Source organism: Budorcas taxicolor, chromosome 5 (genome assembly GCF_023091745.1).
Source record: "Budorcas taxicolor isolate Tak-1 chromosome 5, Takin1.1, whole genome shotgun sequence".
Lineage (NCBI taxonomy): Eukaryota > Metazoa > Chordata > Mammalia > Artiodactyla > Bovidae > Budorcas > Budorcas taxicolor.
Genome location: NC_068914.1, coordinates 80,230,645 through 80,249,307, shown reverse-complemented (window position 1 = coordinate 80,249,307; position 18,663 = coordinate 80,230,645). Strand labels below are relative to the sequence as shown.

General features: G+C 38.5%; 1 protein-coding gene across 1 annotated transcript in view; it reads right to left on the bottom strand.

Annotated features, from left to right (window-relative positions):
* The window catches only part of NELL2 (neural EGFL like 2), a 385,297-nt gene that overhangs the window by 316,499 nt on the left and 50,135 nt on the right, over positions 1–18,663 (bottom strand). The window contains exon 3 of the mRNA XM_052639941.1: positions 13,393–13,543. Within this exon, the coding sequence (XP_052495901.1) occupies positions 13,393–13,543 (151 nt within the window). The remainder of the gene's footprint in view (positions 1–13,392; positions 13,544–18,663) is intronic.

The following is an 18,663-nucleotide window of genomic DNA, read 5'->3' as shown; positions in this document are numbered from 1 at the left end:
AACTCTCACATCCATACATGACTACTGGAAAAACCATAGCCTTGACTAGACGGACCTTAGTTGGCAAAGTAATGTCTCTGCTGTTGAATATGCTATCTAGGTTGGTCATAACTTTTCTTCCAAGGAGTAAGCATCTTTTAATTTCATGGCTGCAGTCACCATCTGCAGTGATTTTGGAGCCCAAAAAAATAAAGTCTGACACTGTTTCCACTGTTTCCCCATCTATTTCCCATGAAGTGATGGGACCAAATGCCATGATCTTCGTTTTCTGAATGTTGAGCTTTAAGCCAACTTTTTCACTCTCCTCTTTCACTTTCATCAAGAGGCTTTTTAGCTCCTCTTCACTTTCTGCCATAAGGGTGGTGTCATATGCATATCTGAGGTTACTGAAATTTCTCCTGGCAATCTTGATTCCAGCTTGTGTTTCTTCCAGCCCAGCATTTCTCATGATGTACTCTGCATAGAAGTTAAATAAGCAGGGTGACAATAGACAGCCTTGACGTACTCCTTTTCCTATTTGGAACCAGTCTGTTGTTCCACGTCCAGTTCTAACTGTTGCTTCCTGACCTGCATACAGATTTCTCAAGAGGCAGGTTAGGTGGTCTGGTATGCCCATCTCTTTCAGAATTTTCCACAGTTTCTTGTGATGCACATAGTCAAAGGCTTTGGCATAGTCAATAAAGCAGAAATAGATGTTTTTCTGGAACTCTCTTGCTTTTTCCATGATCCAGAGGATGTTGGCAATTTGATCTCTGGTTCCTCTGCCTTTTCTAAAACCAGCTTGAACATCAGGGAGTTCACAGTTCACATATTGCTGAAGCCTGGCCTGGAGAATTTTGAGCATTACTTTACTAGCATGTGAGACTGCAGTGTCAAAAAATGTACTGTCTATTGTCACAAACTTGTCAACATCCAAAGAAGAATGTTAGGTAGAATCAAGAACAGATACAATTTTTCTTACTTCACCCAACTGCTCAAATCATGCCAAATTTTCTATTTTATATAGTAGACCAGAAATTTCTCATAAAGGCAATTTAAAATTTTCTTTTCCTGGAATTTTCTAATTGGCTTTCTCTTTTCTTTAGTGAAAGAAAATACATTCTTTCTTCACTATGTCATTAACATAGTCTCACTCTTTAGAGACAGAAATTATTGATTTGACTGTATATCAATTAAAAAAATTTTAGCACAGCAAAAATCATCATAAAAACTTCAAAGCAAATGAAAACTATCAGTTCAGTTCAGTTCAGTCACTCATTCATGTCCGACTCTTTGTGACCCCATGAATCGCAGTATGCCAGGCCTCCCTGTCCATCACCAACTCCCGGAGTTCACTCAGACTCACATCCATCGAGTCAGCGATGCCATCCAGCCATTTCATCCTCTGTTGTCCCCTTCTCCCCCTGCCCCCAATCTCTCCCAGCATCAGAGTCTTTTCCAATGAGTCAACTCTTCGCATGAGGTGGCCAAAGTACTGGAGTTTCAGCTTTAGCATCATTCCTTCTTAAGAATACCCAGGGTTGATCTCCTTTAGGATGGACTGGCTGGATCTCCTTGCAGTCCAAGGGACTCTCAAGAGTCTTCTCCAACACCACAGTTCAAAAGCATCAATTCTTTGAAAACTATAGGCGATATGAAATTAATATTCTTATTAAGTGGAGTTCACTTAAATCAGTAAGAAAATGTAGAAAAATAGACAATGTATCTAAATACACTGTTGGGCTTCCCTGGTGGCTCAGTGCTAAAGAATCTGTCTGCCAATGCAGGAGACACAGGTTCAATCCCTGATCCGGGAGATCTTACAAGCTGCGGGGCTGCTAAGCCTGTGTGCCACAACTATGGAGCCTGTGCTCTAGAGGCCGAGAGCTGCAACTACTGAAGCCAGCACACCCTAGAGCCTGTGCTCCGCAATAAGAGAAGCCACTGCAATGAGAAGCCCATGAACCACAACTAGAGAGTAGCCCTCATTCGCCACACCTAGACAAAAGCAAGTGCAGCAGCAAAGACGCAGCATAGCCAAAAGAAATTAATTAATCAATTAACTACATAAGAACTGAAGTGAAGTCACTCAGTCATGTCCTACTCTTTGCAACCCCATGTACTGTAGCCTACCTGGCTCCTCTTTGTCCATGGGTTTTCCCAGGCAAGAATACTGGAGTGGGTTGCCATTTCCTTCTCCAGGGGATCTTCCCGACCCAAGGATTGAACCCAGGTCTCCCACATTGCAGGCAGACTCTTTACTGTCTGAGCCACCAGGGAATTAACTAAATAGGTTATTTACAAAAGAAGACATAAAAATGACCAATACGTATATGAGAAAATAGTCAATCTTACCAACAAAGTGTTATTTTTCGCCTACCGGACTGGCAAATTTTCAAATCGCTGTTGAAGAAAGTGGGTAAGTAGGTATTTTAAACTGCTGATGAGATTACTATGTATTAAAATCTTTCCTGAAACATATGTATACATTCATAACATGTAGAAAATTATTCACAGACCAGATTAGATACATATATCTATATGTATGCTACTGCTGCTGCTAAGTCACTTCAGTCGTGTCCGACTCTGTGCGACCCCATAGACGGCAGCCCACCAGACTCCCCCGTCCCTGGGATTCTCCAGGCAAGAACACTGGAGTGGGTTACCATTTCCTTCTCCAATGCATGAAAGGGAAAAGTGAAAGTGAAGTCGCTCAGTTGTGTCCGACCCTCAGCGACCTCATGGACTGCAGCCTACCAGGCTACTCCATCCATGGGATTTTCCAGGCAAGAGTACTGGAGTGGGGTGCCATTGCCTTCTCCATCTATATGTATACCTCTATCCAATACCATAAGATTGAGACACATACCTAGTACACACACAAAAAGCCATAGTAGTTGGTTATAGTCAAGGTCCATTCTAACTCATCACTTTCTTATTTTGATAGCTTAGTCCCTGGTGGCTTTAGATGATAAGAATATTCCTGCAGTGCAGGAGACCCAGGTTCAATCCCTGGGTCTGGAAGATCCCCTGAAGAAGGGCAGAGCAACCTACTCCAGTATTCTTGCGTGTAGATTTCCATGAACAGAAGAGCCTGGCAGGCTACAGTCCATGGGGTCACAAAGAATCAGACACAACTGAGCATGTACACACAGACATTGCATATCTAAAAAGAAAAAAAAAAATTATCTAACATACAGGAAAAATCTATTATAACCAGTTACCCAACAAATTGCATTTCTTAGAATTCATCCTAGACAAATTCTGGGGTAATAACTGAAAAAAAAAAAAAACCTCTTCATTCATTTCAATATCATTTCATAAAGATTCTATATGAAACACAGTAGGTAAATCATTTAATCATAAGCTTATTACTTGAAGGCAATCTGGGAGAGCTACTGCGCTCTAAAATTTAAACATGTCAACATCATCAAAAATGATGAAAGTGAAAATAATAAAAATCACAAGGGCTTATCAAAGGAAAAAAAAAGAATTAAAATAACATTCTGAAAGTTTTCATTCCCAAGTGAAGAACAATATTTTTTAAAATTTAATTATTAGAAGTATTTTTAGTGTAAGAAAAATGCCTTAAAATAATTAGTAGCAAACTGTACTTTAGTAGATACATGGGCCAATACAGCCAAGGGACTGGTATTCTATTGCGCAGAGTGAAGAGAGCAGGTAAGGAAGTACAAAGTACAAGACGGATGCTGCAGAAGGGTCTTGTAATGGCCCAGGATATTTGAGGCCTGATAACTGGACATGGTCAAAACAGGAAGCAACCTAGAAATACCCCGGCCCTCCTCATCTCTGTCTAGGGAAGTGAATAGCCCACACTTGTGATGTGTGGCTGTGAGTATGGCTGGTTAGTCCATGGTTAGTTGCAGCAGCAGCCGCCAGTGGATTCACTCATTGGCTCTGAAGAAAGAATGGAATGCTGATCAGAAGGAGAAGAATGCCTTGCTTCTTCAGAATGAGAAAGAGATCTGTGCTCCATGAAATAACCTCTCTATATTAATTATATTATATTAGCTTATTATATTAACTCTCTATATCCTTTCTATCACTTAACCTATATGAAAATGTGGTACATATTAGTAATAAGAGAAATCTCATTTGCTTGCTGAGTCTTAACTTCAACTGAGTTTCTTTGATGAGCAACTCACCCTGCCTTGTAATAAATGGTATATGTAAGTTTAACCACATTAGAATATATATTGCAACTTTCTTAATAATTAAAGATGCAATTTTGTTAGAGATAAATAATGATGTTGAAACACACGTTAAGAGAATAAAATATAAGGGCAGTTTTTTTTTAATTATGTAGAATTTGGGTTTGAAATTTAAACTTATAAATCCTATTATGTTTAATGTTATTTATTAAGTAAAGTGCAACGAAAAAATAAAGAGTATAGTAACTATAACACCAGTCTGGTAATTTTATCCAAAATAAACAGTCATCTTTTAGTTCAGAACCATTAAGCCAAGCAAATATTGCCAGTAAATTTAATTTTTACTTACTAATATCAAGAAAGAAATGGCTTAATACATGACAAACACTCACAAATATGAAGACATATTTTATCAACCTCATACATAAATACATTCTTACTCATTCAAAATGTACAATAATTACTACTAAGAGAGTTGAAAAATATCTCATTTATTTCACCTCAAGTTTATTAATACAGAAGATCATGGCAAACTGCAAGACAGTTTTGTATATAGTTGCATACCTATTGCCATAAATTATTTCCATGTATCCTATTTGCAAAACATTCCAAGTTAGAAGCATAGATAATATCTGCATATCAGGAAATTTTCTAATATTAATCTCATGAAAATCAATTTATATATATAAATCCCAAGACTATCTTAAATAAAGAGAAGTATTATAAATCACAGAATATAACCTAGGGGACTGTACCAAATCAGCACCAAAGGACAACAAAAGGATTTTACTTATTCTGAAGAAACTGCAGTTTTGTAAAATATGGAAAAAGAAAATAGTCCTTTTGGATTTTGGGGAAATTTTATCATTCATTTTTACTTACAATACACTTTCACTTTTCAATGAGTATTCACTGTTTTCATATTCCTCTTCTATGTTTCTGGTATAAATAAGTAAGTGAACTAACATCATAGAATTATTTCTCTATAGTCTTTTTTTTTCCTTCCAAAACACAACAGTCATAAAACTGTAATGATGAGAAAACTCCTTTGATCTGCCTAAGGGTCTTAATTCTTTCAGACATAAAGTACCATGTTATTGTATGTTGTTTTTAGGTAAAGCTATTGTTGGTTAAACATATACAGACATGACAGAAGAGCCAACAACCTGTTAACACTGTATTCACATGACGTTTGTAGTCCAGTTTTTAATAGCAGCTCCTACTTAAAAACATCATTTGAAACCTGCATCTCAGGTTAGGAGACCAAATGAGATCCTACTCACAGTGCACCAGGGTACTGCTAATGAGCAAGAGTGGGGTAGCCATTCCTTTCTTCCAACCCAGGAATCAAGCCCGGGTCTTCCACGTTGCAGGAAGATTCTTTACCATCTGAGCCACCAGGGAAGCTCCAAGAATAATGGAGTGGGTAGCCATTCCTTTCTCCAGCAGACCTTCACAACCTAGGGACTGAACCTGGGTCTCCCGCATTACAGGCAGATTCTTTACCATCTGAGCCACAAGGGAAGCCCTGACGAGGTTCCTAGCAGCTTCATAATGATGCCACTTTGTTTTAAGCTGTGTTTCAAAACCAAGATGTGACTTAAGCCCACTTTCAATCCCGAGATACTGTGATGCCTGCCTTTCCCACTTCCATCCTGCTCTTAGCTCACTTCAGACACCCCCGAACCCAGAGCACATCCATTAGTCTCTTCTGTCCAAACCAACAAAGTTGTGTGATTAGGTTTCCAGTTTTCACACTGTGGCTGAGATGTTGCTATGTAGCTCATTATAGGTGTCGTTATTCGCTAAGAACTTGTCATTTGGAAGCAGGACCTGCCAGTTAGTGAAATCCTCATGCTTAGAGCTAATGACATTTCAGGACAGATTAGGCACCCTGCATCAATAGAGCAATTTAAGCATTCTCCAGATCATTTGCCCTAGCCTGGAGAAAACTTCCTGATGTCATTTACGATTCCTGGTCCACTCATGATAATCGTTCTCTTGATCTTTCACTCATTTCTCCATCCACCAAATATTTATTTAGCATCTAACTTTGCATGACAGCATAGCAGGTGAAATGGAGTATGCAAACTTATGTGTAATCCTCCACAGCAAAGGGAAAAAAATCTAGTAAAAAACTGTTGTCAGCTACATAAAATTTCACACAAATGCATAAGGACACCTGGGAAAAGGATTAGAAAGCTACATCCTGGAGCGTTGTGGTGGTTGTCTCTAGATGCCAGAATTACACTCAGTGACACTGGTAAATGTTTACCATTTGGCTCTATGTTCTCTAGACAAATAATTATGAGATACTGGTTCATTTATCCATTTGTTTAGGGAAGACAGAAAATATTAAAAAAAAAGTGGACTCATTAAAAAAAGAATATTGATCAATAAAAATGCATATTTTTAAAAAAGCTCTGCTCTGTAGCACTTGCTGACGTCCATAGCCTTCTTCAAGCTACAGCAGTAATGTCAGTCAGCTCACAAAGTTTCAACTCCTGTCAGCCAATACCAGCCCACTCCAGCACACCACTGATGGGCCAAGAGATATTTTCCTGTTTATATTTTTCCTATTTTCAAAATGTCTTTTAAGGATAATAGTGGTTGGCCCCAGGGACAGAAATCAAGTGGCCAGGGACATGGATGGAGGTAGACTTTTTTCTCTATATCCTATGGTGTCTTTTCAGTTTTGAAACACAGGGCATTACCAATTTTTTTAAATTTTAACTTTTAAATCTTCAATAAATATTTGCTATGATTGTGATCAAAGGCAGTAAACGATATTTTTAGTGTCTCATATGTAAATAATACCTATGTATATATGTGAAACATTGAAACAAGGTAAGATGTTATATGTTAGAATGGCAAAAGGAGTGGCCCAAATTTCAAAAAGGCATTGGAGGTTGATGGAGAAAGCAATGAATGTAAACTGGAAAGGTCAGTAAAAGCTTCCTGGAGCAGTGCGTGAAATTCTGGAGTGTGAACCTGCTTTGGATGAGCAGAAAGAGAGGCAATGACACATAGATGATGAGCAGACAGGCCTCTGTGCCAGGCATTTATCCTCCTGCTGAATGATGCCACTTTTCTTCATCTCTGCCAGCGCTGGAGCTGACATAACCCACAGCCTCCATTTCTCTCTGATTCTCCTTACTTCAGCTGGCATCAGAGCAAGACGCAAATAGCCAGGTATCTCAGAACTCACTATCATCAATTGCGTGGAGATGAAAGTGAAGCCAGGGACTGACACGAGGACCAGGGAAGCAGCAGCATCTCATCTCTACTAGTAACATTAATGTTTATGTAGGGTTTATTCCATTGCAGGCACTGTGTGGTTGAACTCACAGAGCCTCATTAATGGGGAATCATTCAAGTTCTTGCTTTCTACCAAGCAGTCAAGAACTCAAGGTCAGTGGAGTGCTACCACCTCCCCACAACCACCCCCAAAAGCACCTAGGAAATAGGCAGGAAGAGCTCTTCTGAGAACTAGGACAGATCTGATGGAGAGCTGGATCCACATCTAATCACTGCCAGGTAAAGGATGTCAGATCACTTGTTTATTCTGATGGCCGTTCTTCAACATTTAACTAGTTTACAGCTGACCATCCCGTGAAGGACATAAATGTATTCATTTATCCAGGATATGTTTTGCAAGCTAGTCATCTTAGTGGCTACCTCAGATAGTTCTACTGATTGAAATTTAACATTCTGGGTACTTAGTTTGGCTTTTTTAAATTTTATTTTATTGGAGTATGCTTGATTTACAATACTGTGTTCATTTCTGCTGTACAGCAAAGTGATTCAGTTACACATACATATTCTTTTTCATTATGTTATCACAATATATTGAATATAGTTCCCTGTGCTGTATATCAGGCTGTTGTTTACCCATTGCATATGTAACAGTTTGCATCTGTTAACCCCAAACTCCCAGTCTTTTCCTCCTGCACTTCTCCTTTACATCCGGCAATGGAATACTCTTTGGTTTTTAACAAATAGATTATAAGCAAACATTTATTTGCATGGGATAATCCCCAAAATATTCTGCTAAATTTTAAAAAGCTATAAAATATTATGTCCAGTGTGATTCAATTTTTTAAATAGTATATCTATTCATTTTAAATAGACATGTATAACTGAAAGTATTAGTAAAAACTATCCCCAGTAGAGTAAAATTACTGATGATTTTTGCTTCCTTCTTTGTGATTTTTCCTAATTTGTAAAATTCACTGTAAGTATTACATGTAATGTTTCAAATTTGCAGCATAATTAAAACTTCCATATTCTAGAGGATTCATCCATCAGTACTTGAGAGTGGAATCTGTGCTCCTTCCCCAGGAAGAACCTGGCGCTGCCCTTGGGAATCACCTACTTCAGCCACCATAGGCAAACATAGGTACCTTCTATTCAGGCATGTCCTTGTTGGCTCCTCAATTTTTGTAAAAAAATGTCAGTATTTCCTCCAACTCTACTGCTGCTGAAGCTCAACACTAAGTCTCACTTAACTGTCAACAAAGAATAACTGTAATTTGGGATATATCAGAGAAGTCTAACTTGAATTTAATATTATTTTCAAGACATTGGAAAAAGCAACCTATGTGGACTACTGCCTGGAAGACAAGGTGTTTTATCAGGATTTCATACAGGAGGTGCTATTGTCATTTTGAGCAGTAAAACTTGGTTGCACAGAACTTTCGTGCACACTGCCTAAGGCCTTGCAGGCAGTATTGTTTCAAACACCCTCAACATAGATGCATGCTACTGGCATTGTTATAGACTTTATTTTTCTGAAGCACACTGTGTCATTATGCAACCAGTTGACACAAGGTTTTCTGAACTTGTTCCTTTAAAGGCACTCAATACATTTTCCCATAAAAGGTCATAGGAGACTTCAAAAGTTAAATAAAAATAAAACAGCTGAGTAACTGAAAAAAATAAATAAAAATAGGTCATAGGAGAAATATGTCTCTGGTCTCAGAATTAAGGATAGTTGCATTTCCTTAATCACCCAACTAGGTGTCTAATTTTTCTTTGCCTTAATTTGTATATTTCATTTTATTTTTATCTTATTGTCCTGTACATATCTCTATGAAAGTAAAATTGAAAGTGTTAGTTGTTCAGTTGTGCCCAACTCTTTGCAACCCCATGGACTATAGCCTGCCAGTCTCCTCTGTTCATGGAGTTCTCCAGCAATAATACTGAAGTGGTAGCCATTCCCTTCTCCAGGGGATCGAACCAGGGTCTCCCATTTTGCAGGAAGATTCTTTACCATTTGAGCCACCAGGGAAGCCCAGATAAATGTCTCTCTATATACCACTTTAATCTTTTATAAAAATCAGCAGAGAATAAACAAGTGTTTGGGAAATGATGAAACTAAAGAGACCGGTGAGAATAAGACTTAAGGAAAGAAAGATAATGTCAGTAATAATAATAGGGGGAAAAAGCCACAACAAAGCACAAGGTTTGTGAGAGTAACATGAGGTTAAGTGCTATCACAGTGGACAGGTAAAAAATTCTGGACTCAAGAATCAGAATGATGCCAAGTGTGAAATAAGTCAGAGAAAGACAAATGCTGCATGATTTCACTCATATATGTCACATAAAACCTAAAACAAATCAGTAAACATAACAAAACAGAGTTCTAGATACAAACAGGTGGCAGTCAGAGTAGAGAGGGTTTGAGGGGAGGAGATAAATAAGTGAGGAAGACTCAGAGGTACAAACTTCCAGTTATAAAATAAATGAATCATGAGTATGAATGTACAGTGTGGGGAATATAGGCAATAACTATTTGGTATCTTTATATGGTGACAACTTAATCTCTCTAATGCTTGTTTTTCCTATCTGTACAATGATAATGAGAATAATGACCTTGCCACATGATCAACTTCTGTGGAAGTTTTTCTCTAGGATTATCAAGTACTTTATATGAATTTACAGATGAGGAACCTGAGGTTCAGAGGAGGTAAGAAATTTACATGAGTCACAAAGCCAGTCAGTCTTAGAGCTATGACTAGAATGCACACAGTCCAGCTCCAGATCTGTACTCTGAACCATTATCTAATACATGATGATAACATGAATTAACACATGGAATGCACTGAGCACCCTGCCTGGCACATGATAAGCCTTTAATAATTACTGGCTTACTGCTGCGGCTGCTGCTAAGCAAATGAAAAAGTGAATTACCAATACAGATGATTTTAATATCATAAAAAATATCCTATATCTCAAATGCAGTATTTATTTATGTAAATTATCAAATTTATAGATAATATAAATGAATAATTAGTAATAAATTTAGCAAGGATAACTGGAAAGCATGAGAGCTAAGCACAAAGATTCACATAAATATATTCATGTTGGTGCTATTTATTAAAGTTAAAGAAGAAATGAGTTAAGTACCCAAAAGTAAGGAATTGATCAAACAAAATATGGCATATCTCTGTACACAGACAAATTCTGGACTAAAATATGACAATTTCAACATAGTCTTCTTCGGGTGATATGATTTGTGTGAGTTCTCCTATTTCTTTATTATACTTACCAGTATTCCAATTTTTCTACAATGAAAATACAGTACAGGGAGGGAGGAGCGAGAGAGGTTCAGGATGGGGAACACGTTGTATACCTGTGGCAGATTCATGTTGATGTATAGCAAAACCAATACAATATTGTAAAGTAATTAACCTCCAATTAAAATAAATTAATTAATATTTTAAAAAATTAAATAAAAGATAAAAAAGTAAACATTATTTTTAATTGAAATAAGTCAATATAAAGCCCTACGTATCATTTTAACAAGTCTACTTTATAGGAACAGTAAGAAAAGATCTGTCTGACACCAATCTGCCTTCAAGAACCTATCTGATAAAGGCTGGGTATATCAATATACTCTTACTATGCCTAAGGTGCTAAAAAAATTTGAAACTGTTATAAGAAGCATCAGATAGAAAGTACATAGATAATATGAAATCCATGCTGGTCAAGCATTTGTAGAGTTAATATATTCAACTCTAGGGACCAAACAAAACATTGTCCATTTAAATGGGATGGTTTTGAGGGTGTCATCTGGAGGAAGGATGGGTGAGTTTCACGTCCCTATGAAACAAAGCAGGACCCTGTGGTCTTTGCTCTCCCCACCATGTCCTCTGCCTGTCTTTTGTCTGTGGAAAACTTTAGAGTCAAAGAATAAGTTTAATCAGAAAAGCAAGAACAGATGGAAACAAAGGAAAACAATCAAAGGAGACCAAATAATGCAGTCATTAAGCAAAGTCAAGGACCTCTAGCACTTTCTCAAGGGCTATAGATAATATTCTGAGGCATATCCAGTGTGCAGTCTTACAGATACCAAAACACCAGGCGGAGAAGTTAAGTGCATGATGACCAGACTGTGCCCTGGACATAAGCTGCCACGATTTTGAGAACGGGTCTCAGAGAAATGGGAACAAGCGGACCTTGGAACGAAAGATTAACCGCACCTAAAACAACCAAGATGACACCGGTCAGATCACTGATGACCAATGTGAAGATGATTGTCGGAGTTGGCTGTGCTGTCTCTGCACGCAGCCCCCTCCTTCTGTCTAGAAAAGCTCTTGCCCCACTGGTGGCCAGCGGGGAGGAGCTGGTTTTTGGACAGATGTCCATCCAACTCCGCCTCGTTTCCAGTTGCTGGCATCTGAAGTAAAGCAAACTTTCCTTTCCACCAACCTAGCCTGTTTATTGCCTTTTGAGCAGCAAGCAACTGGACCCCACCACATCCGTTCAATATCTACAAATAGGGTAGTGGGAAAAAGCCACAGGGCAGAAAAATATAGTGCCTGAAATACAGGGAAAATTTTCTTAGCAAGCAGAAATAATCAGAAATAAATCAGGCTGCTCTGTGAAGGAACAATATCCTTTGCTGTATGTGAACCATGTTGCCCAAAGCCCAATGGAGAAGGGCAAGGTCACAGTGGTGTAAGCAAGGAACTCCCCTGATATCAATCACCTGAAGACAAGGAACAGAAACACACCAAGGGGGGAAATCCTAGTGAATCCTTAGGAACTCTCCCTTTTTTGCTCTTAGTCTTGAAGAGACTATGTCAGCTACTCAGTGAATGTTTGGGTGACATCCTCCTCTGAAAAACAAGCCAAAACCTGGGAGGAAAAAAACCCAAGTAAGCGGCTTGTAATGTTACCATAATCCTTTGGGGTTAAAGATAGAATTAGATGGGGTCTTAAATACTGTGAGTAATCCAGGTAGACTGTGATCAGGAACCCTATTCTATGAGTCGATTTTCTATATTTTGTTCTCCACATATATTTGGCCTTTAGTGTTTAGCAAAGATTTGCAAAGTCCCAGACTGTCCCATCTCTCATAAGGGAACCCAGGAAAAGAGGTTTCTGCTCACATTTGAATAGGATCATTAAATCCATTATATATACAAAACACTTTACATATATAAACTCTTTGATCCTCACAACAGTCTATGAAGAAGGTATTATTACTATCCCTGTATTACAGATGAGGAAATTGAGGTTATATAATTTGCCCAAGGTCCACCAAAGTCACAAAGTGGGTACTCAAAATATGAACACGAAAGAACTTTCATTGTCAGAACCATGGCTATTCTTTCTCTAACTTGCTTGATATTATTTAGCAGCAATTTATGTATATTCTAAGTGTCATGAATGAATTTTTTCTTCTCCCTCTCCACTCCTCCTCACTACTCCCACCAGCTCCCAAATCATGTTTCTCATATGTGCGAGAAACTAGGAAATACCAGATAGCATTTTGATTCAACACACATCCAAGAATAGCTGTAACTATCACAGTCTAAGAAACACGTTGAAAAAGAATGTATTTTTGTCTGTGATAAAAATTTTAAGACTATTAAACTCTAAACCCAAGAAATATCTTAAAAAAATATAATACAGTATTTTCATGGCTGTTTACCAATTAAGAAGTTTGTTTGACTTTAACATTGAGTAGGATATCTCATGAAGAAGTTAGTGATTAATAAATGGGTTTTAAGAAAATGATAACTTCTGTATGCTCTTAGCAACACCCAAAACAGCAGCTCCTTCTGCTTTTAGGCTATCTCAATTACCTGTGTTTGTGATTTTGCATAATACAGCAAAATTATTTTTGCTGTTTTAAACCAATCCTGTTATCTCGCTTTTATTTAGTTCTCTTTAATGTGTTAATTTCACTATATAAAATGAAAACGCAGGAAACTCCAGCAGTCACACATACCTGTGATCCAAATGGTGAATGGAGAGGATCACTCCAGAATTTAAGTGGGTCTGTTTTAGGGTCACCAGAATAGTAAATTCATGTTTATTTCTCAGCTTCTGAAAAAACTGTTCAGCTGTAGCAGTGGAGGCTTTTATACTTCTGGGAGTATCTAAAAAGGGAAACAAACAGTAAATAGACTAGAATGTGGTCCTTTATCGTTTATAGTATCCTTTATAGGCAACATCTTTCAGAAACATTACAAGTAATTGCTGATAAATATCAAGCTCCAGACTCTCCTGGTAAATTCTTTCAAAAACACTTTTTGCTACACATAACACAGACAGTAAACCACATGAGTGACTGAGCTTGTATTTCAGGGATTTTTTTCCAAAAATGTCTTTGAGACAAGTTATCAAAGAAGCCTGTCAAAAAAGCCTGTTTGAAGAAGTGAGCTTCCAAGTTTTCTGCTCACACTCTTCCTATATCCTGGATACCATGGCCATGTCAGTGTCAAAATGGAACACAAAGATGTCCTTCCGAGAAAAGGACCTAGGAGACCATGATAGAGCCATTTAGCTTTTCTGACACCTTATGACAGAAAACTGGATTTAGATCAATGCGCTACCTTTCACATTGATATCTATAGCCAGCAGGCTTGCTATAAACAGATTTTTAAAAAGATCATTGAAATTAGTCACTCTCAGCCTTCTGTGCGCTGGATGAAACATTAAGATCAAATTATCATACCATATTTTTGAAAGAAATGCAGAGAACTTAATTCCCACGTCCCTCTCCCCTGGTTTAAAGCACAACTAGACAGGAGATTTGAGTGGGAGAGTAGATTTTTATCCTGCACTTCTCCTTGGTTTAGTCTTACAGCTCCAACCTCAGGACTCACAGGATATGGGAAAAATAGCCAGGGACAGACTTAGTGGACACGATAAAGCCTATCATTCAAGCCATCTGCCAACAAAGCGTAACACTTTCCTATTCGAAGTGTGAGCAAAAGGTTGATGGGACCCAGGACACAGTTTCTACTGTTATCAAATCCTTCCACTCTTTTCTATGTTCTAGACCAAATAGACTAGATAAGGAGCTCTCAATGGGGAAGATCCCTGCATTGGGAGAGAACAATCCTTCCTTGAAGACTGTCCTACGAACCGCAGAACATTTACATCCCTGGTTCTACCCCTAGAGAATGCCAGTGGCACCCAATCCTAGTCACTGTGACAACCCAAAGTTCTCCCAGACATTGCCAAGCATTCCCTTGGGAACAGTGTAGGAGAAATCAGGTTCAGAATAACTACCTTGATGAAACAGAGATTATGGGATTAATCTAACGTTCCCACTTTCCCAGCCCCACAAATTTATGGAATAAAAATGTAACCATCTGGTTTGTGTCCATCACTGGGAATGCACAAACATGGAGAAGCCCTCAAGATATTCATAAAATAGAGGAGGGGATAAAAAATCCTAATAAAAGAAAAGAAATGCTGTCATTTTCAGCATAAATACAAAGTGTTCTTTCAGGTAAATAAAAAGTGTTCTTGGATCACAGAGGGAAAAGTAGCCAACATGAGTTGGAGGGAAGGAGCTCATAAAACAGATGGCATTTGGTCAGGAGTTATGGGCTTCCCTGGTGGCTCAGACGGTAAAGAATCCACCTGCAGTGAAGGAGACCCGAGTCTGATCCGTGGCTTGGGAAGATCGCATGGAGAAGTGAATGGCTACCCACCCCAGTATTCTTTCCTGAAGAATCCCAGGGACAGAGAAGCCTGGAGGGCTACAGTCAATGGGGTCACAAAGAATCAGACATGACTGAGTGACTAACACCTTCACCTTCTTCACCAGGTAGAGAAGAGAGGGAAAATCATTCCAGCCATAGAAATAGCTGATGAAAAAGCACAGTGGTGTGAAAGGGCATGACATGGCTGAAAGAGCAAACAGCAGCCACTGAAGAATAGAGCTGGGCAGGAAGCTGGATAGGACAGGCAGGGCTTTGTGTGCCAGTGTAACAGATATTTGTCTTTGTCACCATCCACGATTTAATCTCTGGGTGAAAAAAATAAAATAAATAAAAATAATTCTTATGTGCCACTGAAAAACGATCCCACCTCACTCCTAACCCACAGCTTCCTCTGTGCTAGAAGGACTCTGATCCATCACAGCATCACCTCTTCCTGTCCGCAGTAACTGATTCAGGAACAGGCACCTAACCCAGGACAAGGAAATCAAGTTCAGGATACTGGTTCAAAGTTTCAGGACAAAGAAACTTCCATGTTTCCAAAAAGAAACTTCTTCAGTTCTACCCCATAGTCACAACCAAAAGCATAACAATAATCTGCAATTTCAGCCATGGTTAATGTAATACTTTCTCCCCAGACTCCAGCAAGGAGAAGAGAGGCTTTGCAGAGATGCAATCCAATTCCTCTGAGCTCCAAAACCTTCTACTGCCTTAAGGAGGTACATAAGATATGACTCTGTGAGAATAATTTACCTAGTGTTAACTTTTAATCTACTCCAATTTATATACAAGTGAATTATTCACAAATTCCATAAATTCATTCTAACTTAGAAGCAAATTAAAATTGAATTATAAATATTTATTATGCTCCCCCCTCCCCCACCCTTTTCAGGCTTCAGTTTGGTTCAAGGTAGAGCTTGAGCAAAATCCTTTGTCTTGCTGAACAGGGTGATAGATGGGGACTCCAAGGAAAGAAACAGAGGAAGAACTACAATGAATATGGAAATGATGATCAGAGCCACCAATAGAAGCAAAGGCGTGGCCCAGTGAGGTTCAGCTCCTCTAGTGAGAGAAAAGAAATTGAGAAAGGGATAGCAGCTGCCTGACAAGGTAGAACTTTAGGGAAGAGATGCTTAAAGAGGATTTTTAGAAAATTTCATCATTTGGTACTCAAAAGAAAACCTCTGTTATTTTCCATTGCTTTTGGAGTCAGATTTGTGAATGGTTGAAAGGCTGTGTTATTTCTGTGGGTATTGTTTGTCTTGTTTTCAGATGAAATGACATGTGAAGACTGACCTTATGATGAAAGGAAGGATGTAAAAATGGATTACATTTGAGTATCCTTGGTAAAAATGTACATCACCATGGTTGAAAACATGGTGAAGGCAAGTGTAGTTTAAGGGAAATTATTTTGTAAAAATTGTTCAACCTTCATTTTGGAAAAATTTCTCTGGTAGCCATATGGAAGGTTATTTGAAAAAAGAAAAAAAAATTGAACATAGGAAAAACTCTTGAGAGACTAATAATTCACATGATTGTTGACTTTTTGTTAAGTTTCACGTGTCATTTACCAGGAATGCAGATAGAGAGCTACTTACTGGTCATTTCACTTCCTGTCAGGAACGCTGATGCAAGAAGGGCATTGAGATTCAGGAAGTGCTTAAGCAGACCTGCAGGGCAGAACCATCCTTTATCCTACCGGGGTGGTAAGTAGGGTCCCAGAAGGTCTCTATCCAGCTTAGACTTAAGCCTATTCACTCATTGGGTCACAGTTCAGGACAAGCTCTCTCACCTGTCCAAGCTCTCCTCTTCGCCCATTACACTTCCTGTTTTGCTCCCTCTATGAGGATTAGGATGACTTGCAAGAAGAAGAGACCCTCTAACATCAAACATGTCCTGCTGAAGCTCCATTCAGTCTACACTTTGCTGACAGGAAAAATGAAATTCTTTTTTTCCGTCTTGATTAACCAAGTTCATGGTTATAGAGGTTTAAAAACTGGGGCTGGCATGAATCTGGCATTCCTAGTCCAGAAGCCTAAGACACAGTGAAGGGAGGTTATTGAATGAGACAGAGAGAGCACCTATACGAAGCAGAATAATTTTCAGCTTTCTGTCAATAGAACACCATCTCCCACGAACACTTACTTCACTGTAATGATATTTACATCTATTGTTCCCCCTTAAAAACATGTTTTTCAAGAATCCAGTATGTCTGAGTCTAATAAGGGCTTGAAGGGAGCCTGAACTCTGTGAGTAGCTCAGAAAAATTAGCAGGGGTCGAATTCAAGAGGTTTTTAGAAAGCAAAGTGTAAACAATTTGGTCACCAATAAAGGACATGCAAAAGGTTAAAAAAAAAAACAGAAAAAAATTGACTCCAAAATTCCCAGCTTGAGAGACTGAATGAAAGGAACTGCAGGACAAGCATAATGGTACCCAGATGGGATTTCGATTTTAGAAATGGTCATTCTGAGGTATTCAGAGACGTGCATGTGCACACGTCCAGTAGGAGGCTGGCACTACAGAACCTGATCTCAAGAGAGAGGTCAAGGTTGGCAGTATAAATGTAGAGGTCATCGGAACACAGCATCTAAAGTGATAGGCATGCCTGAGTAAATCATAAGAATCACAGGAATGAGAGGAGGATAAAAGGATGGACCATAAAGACACTAGATCTGTAGAACAGCAGGGACAGCATATATAACTCTATGTGTGTACTACATACGGCTGCACGTCTATACCATACAACATTTGTCTTTCAAAAATGTATAAATAATATATTTTCCCCTTTGAACCCACATTCCATTTTATTCTCACAAAGCTTGACAAGGACAACTGTTATCACAGTTGTCAATGGGAAAAGCAAACAAAGGAACAATTCTGTGAGTCACCCAAAGGCACCCAGCATGCTAGAGGTGTAATGGGGATAACAATTTTTGGTCCAATATTCTTTCAACTAAATTGCCCTGCCTTCTGAACGCATCCTAACCTATGCTCAACTGCCTCTCACAAACAGAAAAGCAAATTCAAGAATATGAACACAGAAAATAATGTAGAAAAAAGTAATTATATAAGATAACATTTTCAGTTCCTTAAGTGACTGGCTTAGTAGTGATTTTAAGAAAGGTCACTTTCCTCATTTGCATTTGTTTCCCAATTCGTAAAGTTAGCATTCTTGCCTTCTATTTTCATCTCAAAGATTACATAATATTCAGAGAGACTTCTTAGTTCCTGTGATTATTACTTCAAGATCCAACTCTATTCCTTACCAGAAAACCAAGGCAGAGAAACCACCAGGTGAGAATAATTCTACTTTATTTTTGTTATCATTTCAATTTTCAGAATTCACAATTAAATTCAGGGACGTATTAAGCAATTCCTCAACAAGGCCTCCTGTTAGGAACCACGTATAAAAAATAGAATGTGTGTGGTGGTTCTGAACCCAGAATAATAAGTTTCTAATGCCAGCTATCAGATGACTAACTGTGCTTGGCATGTAGCAACACCATGTGTTGGCTTTTCACATTATGATACATATTATTATTAC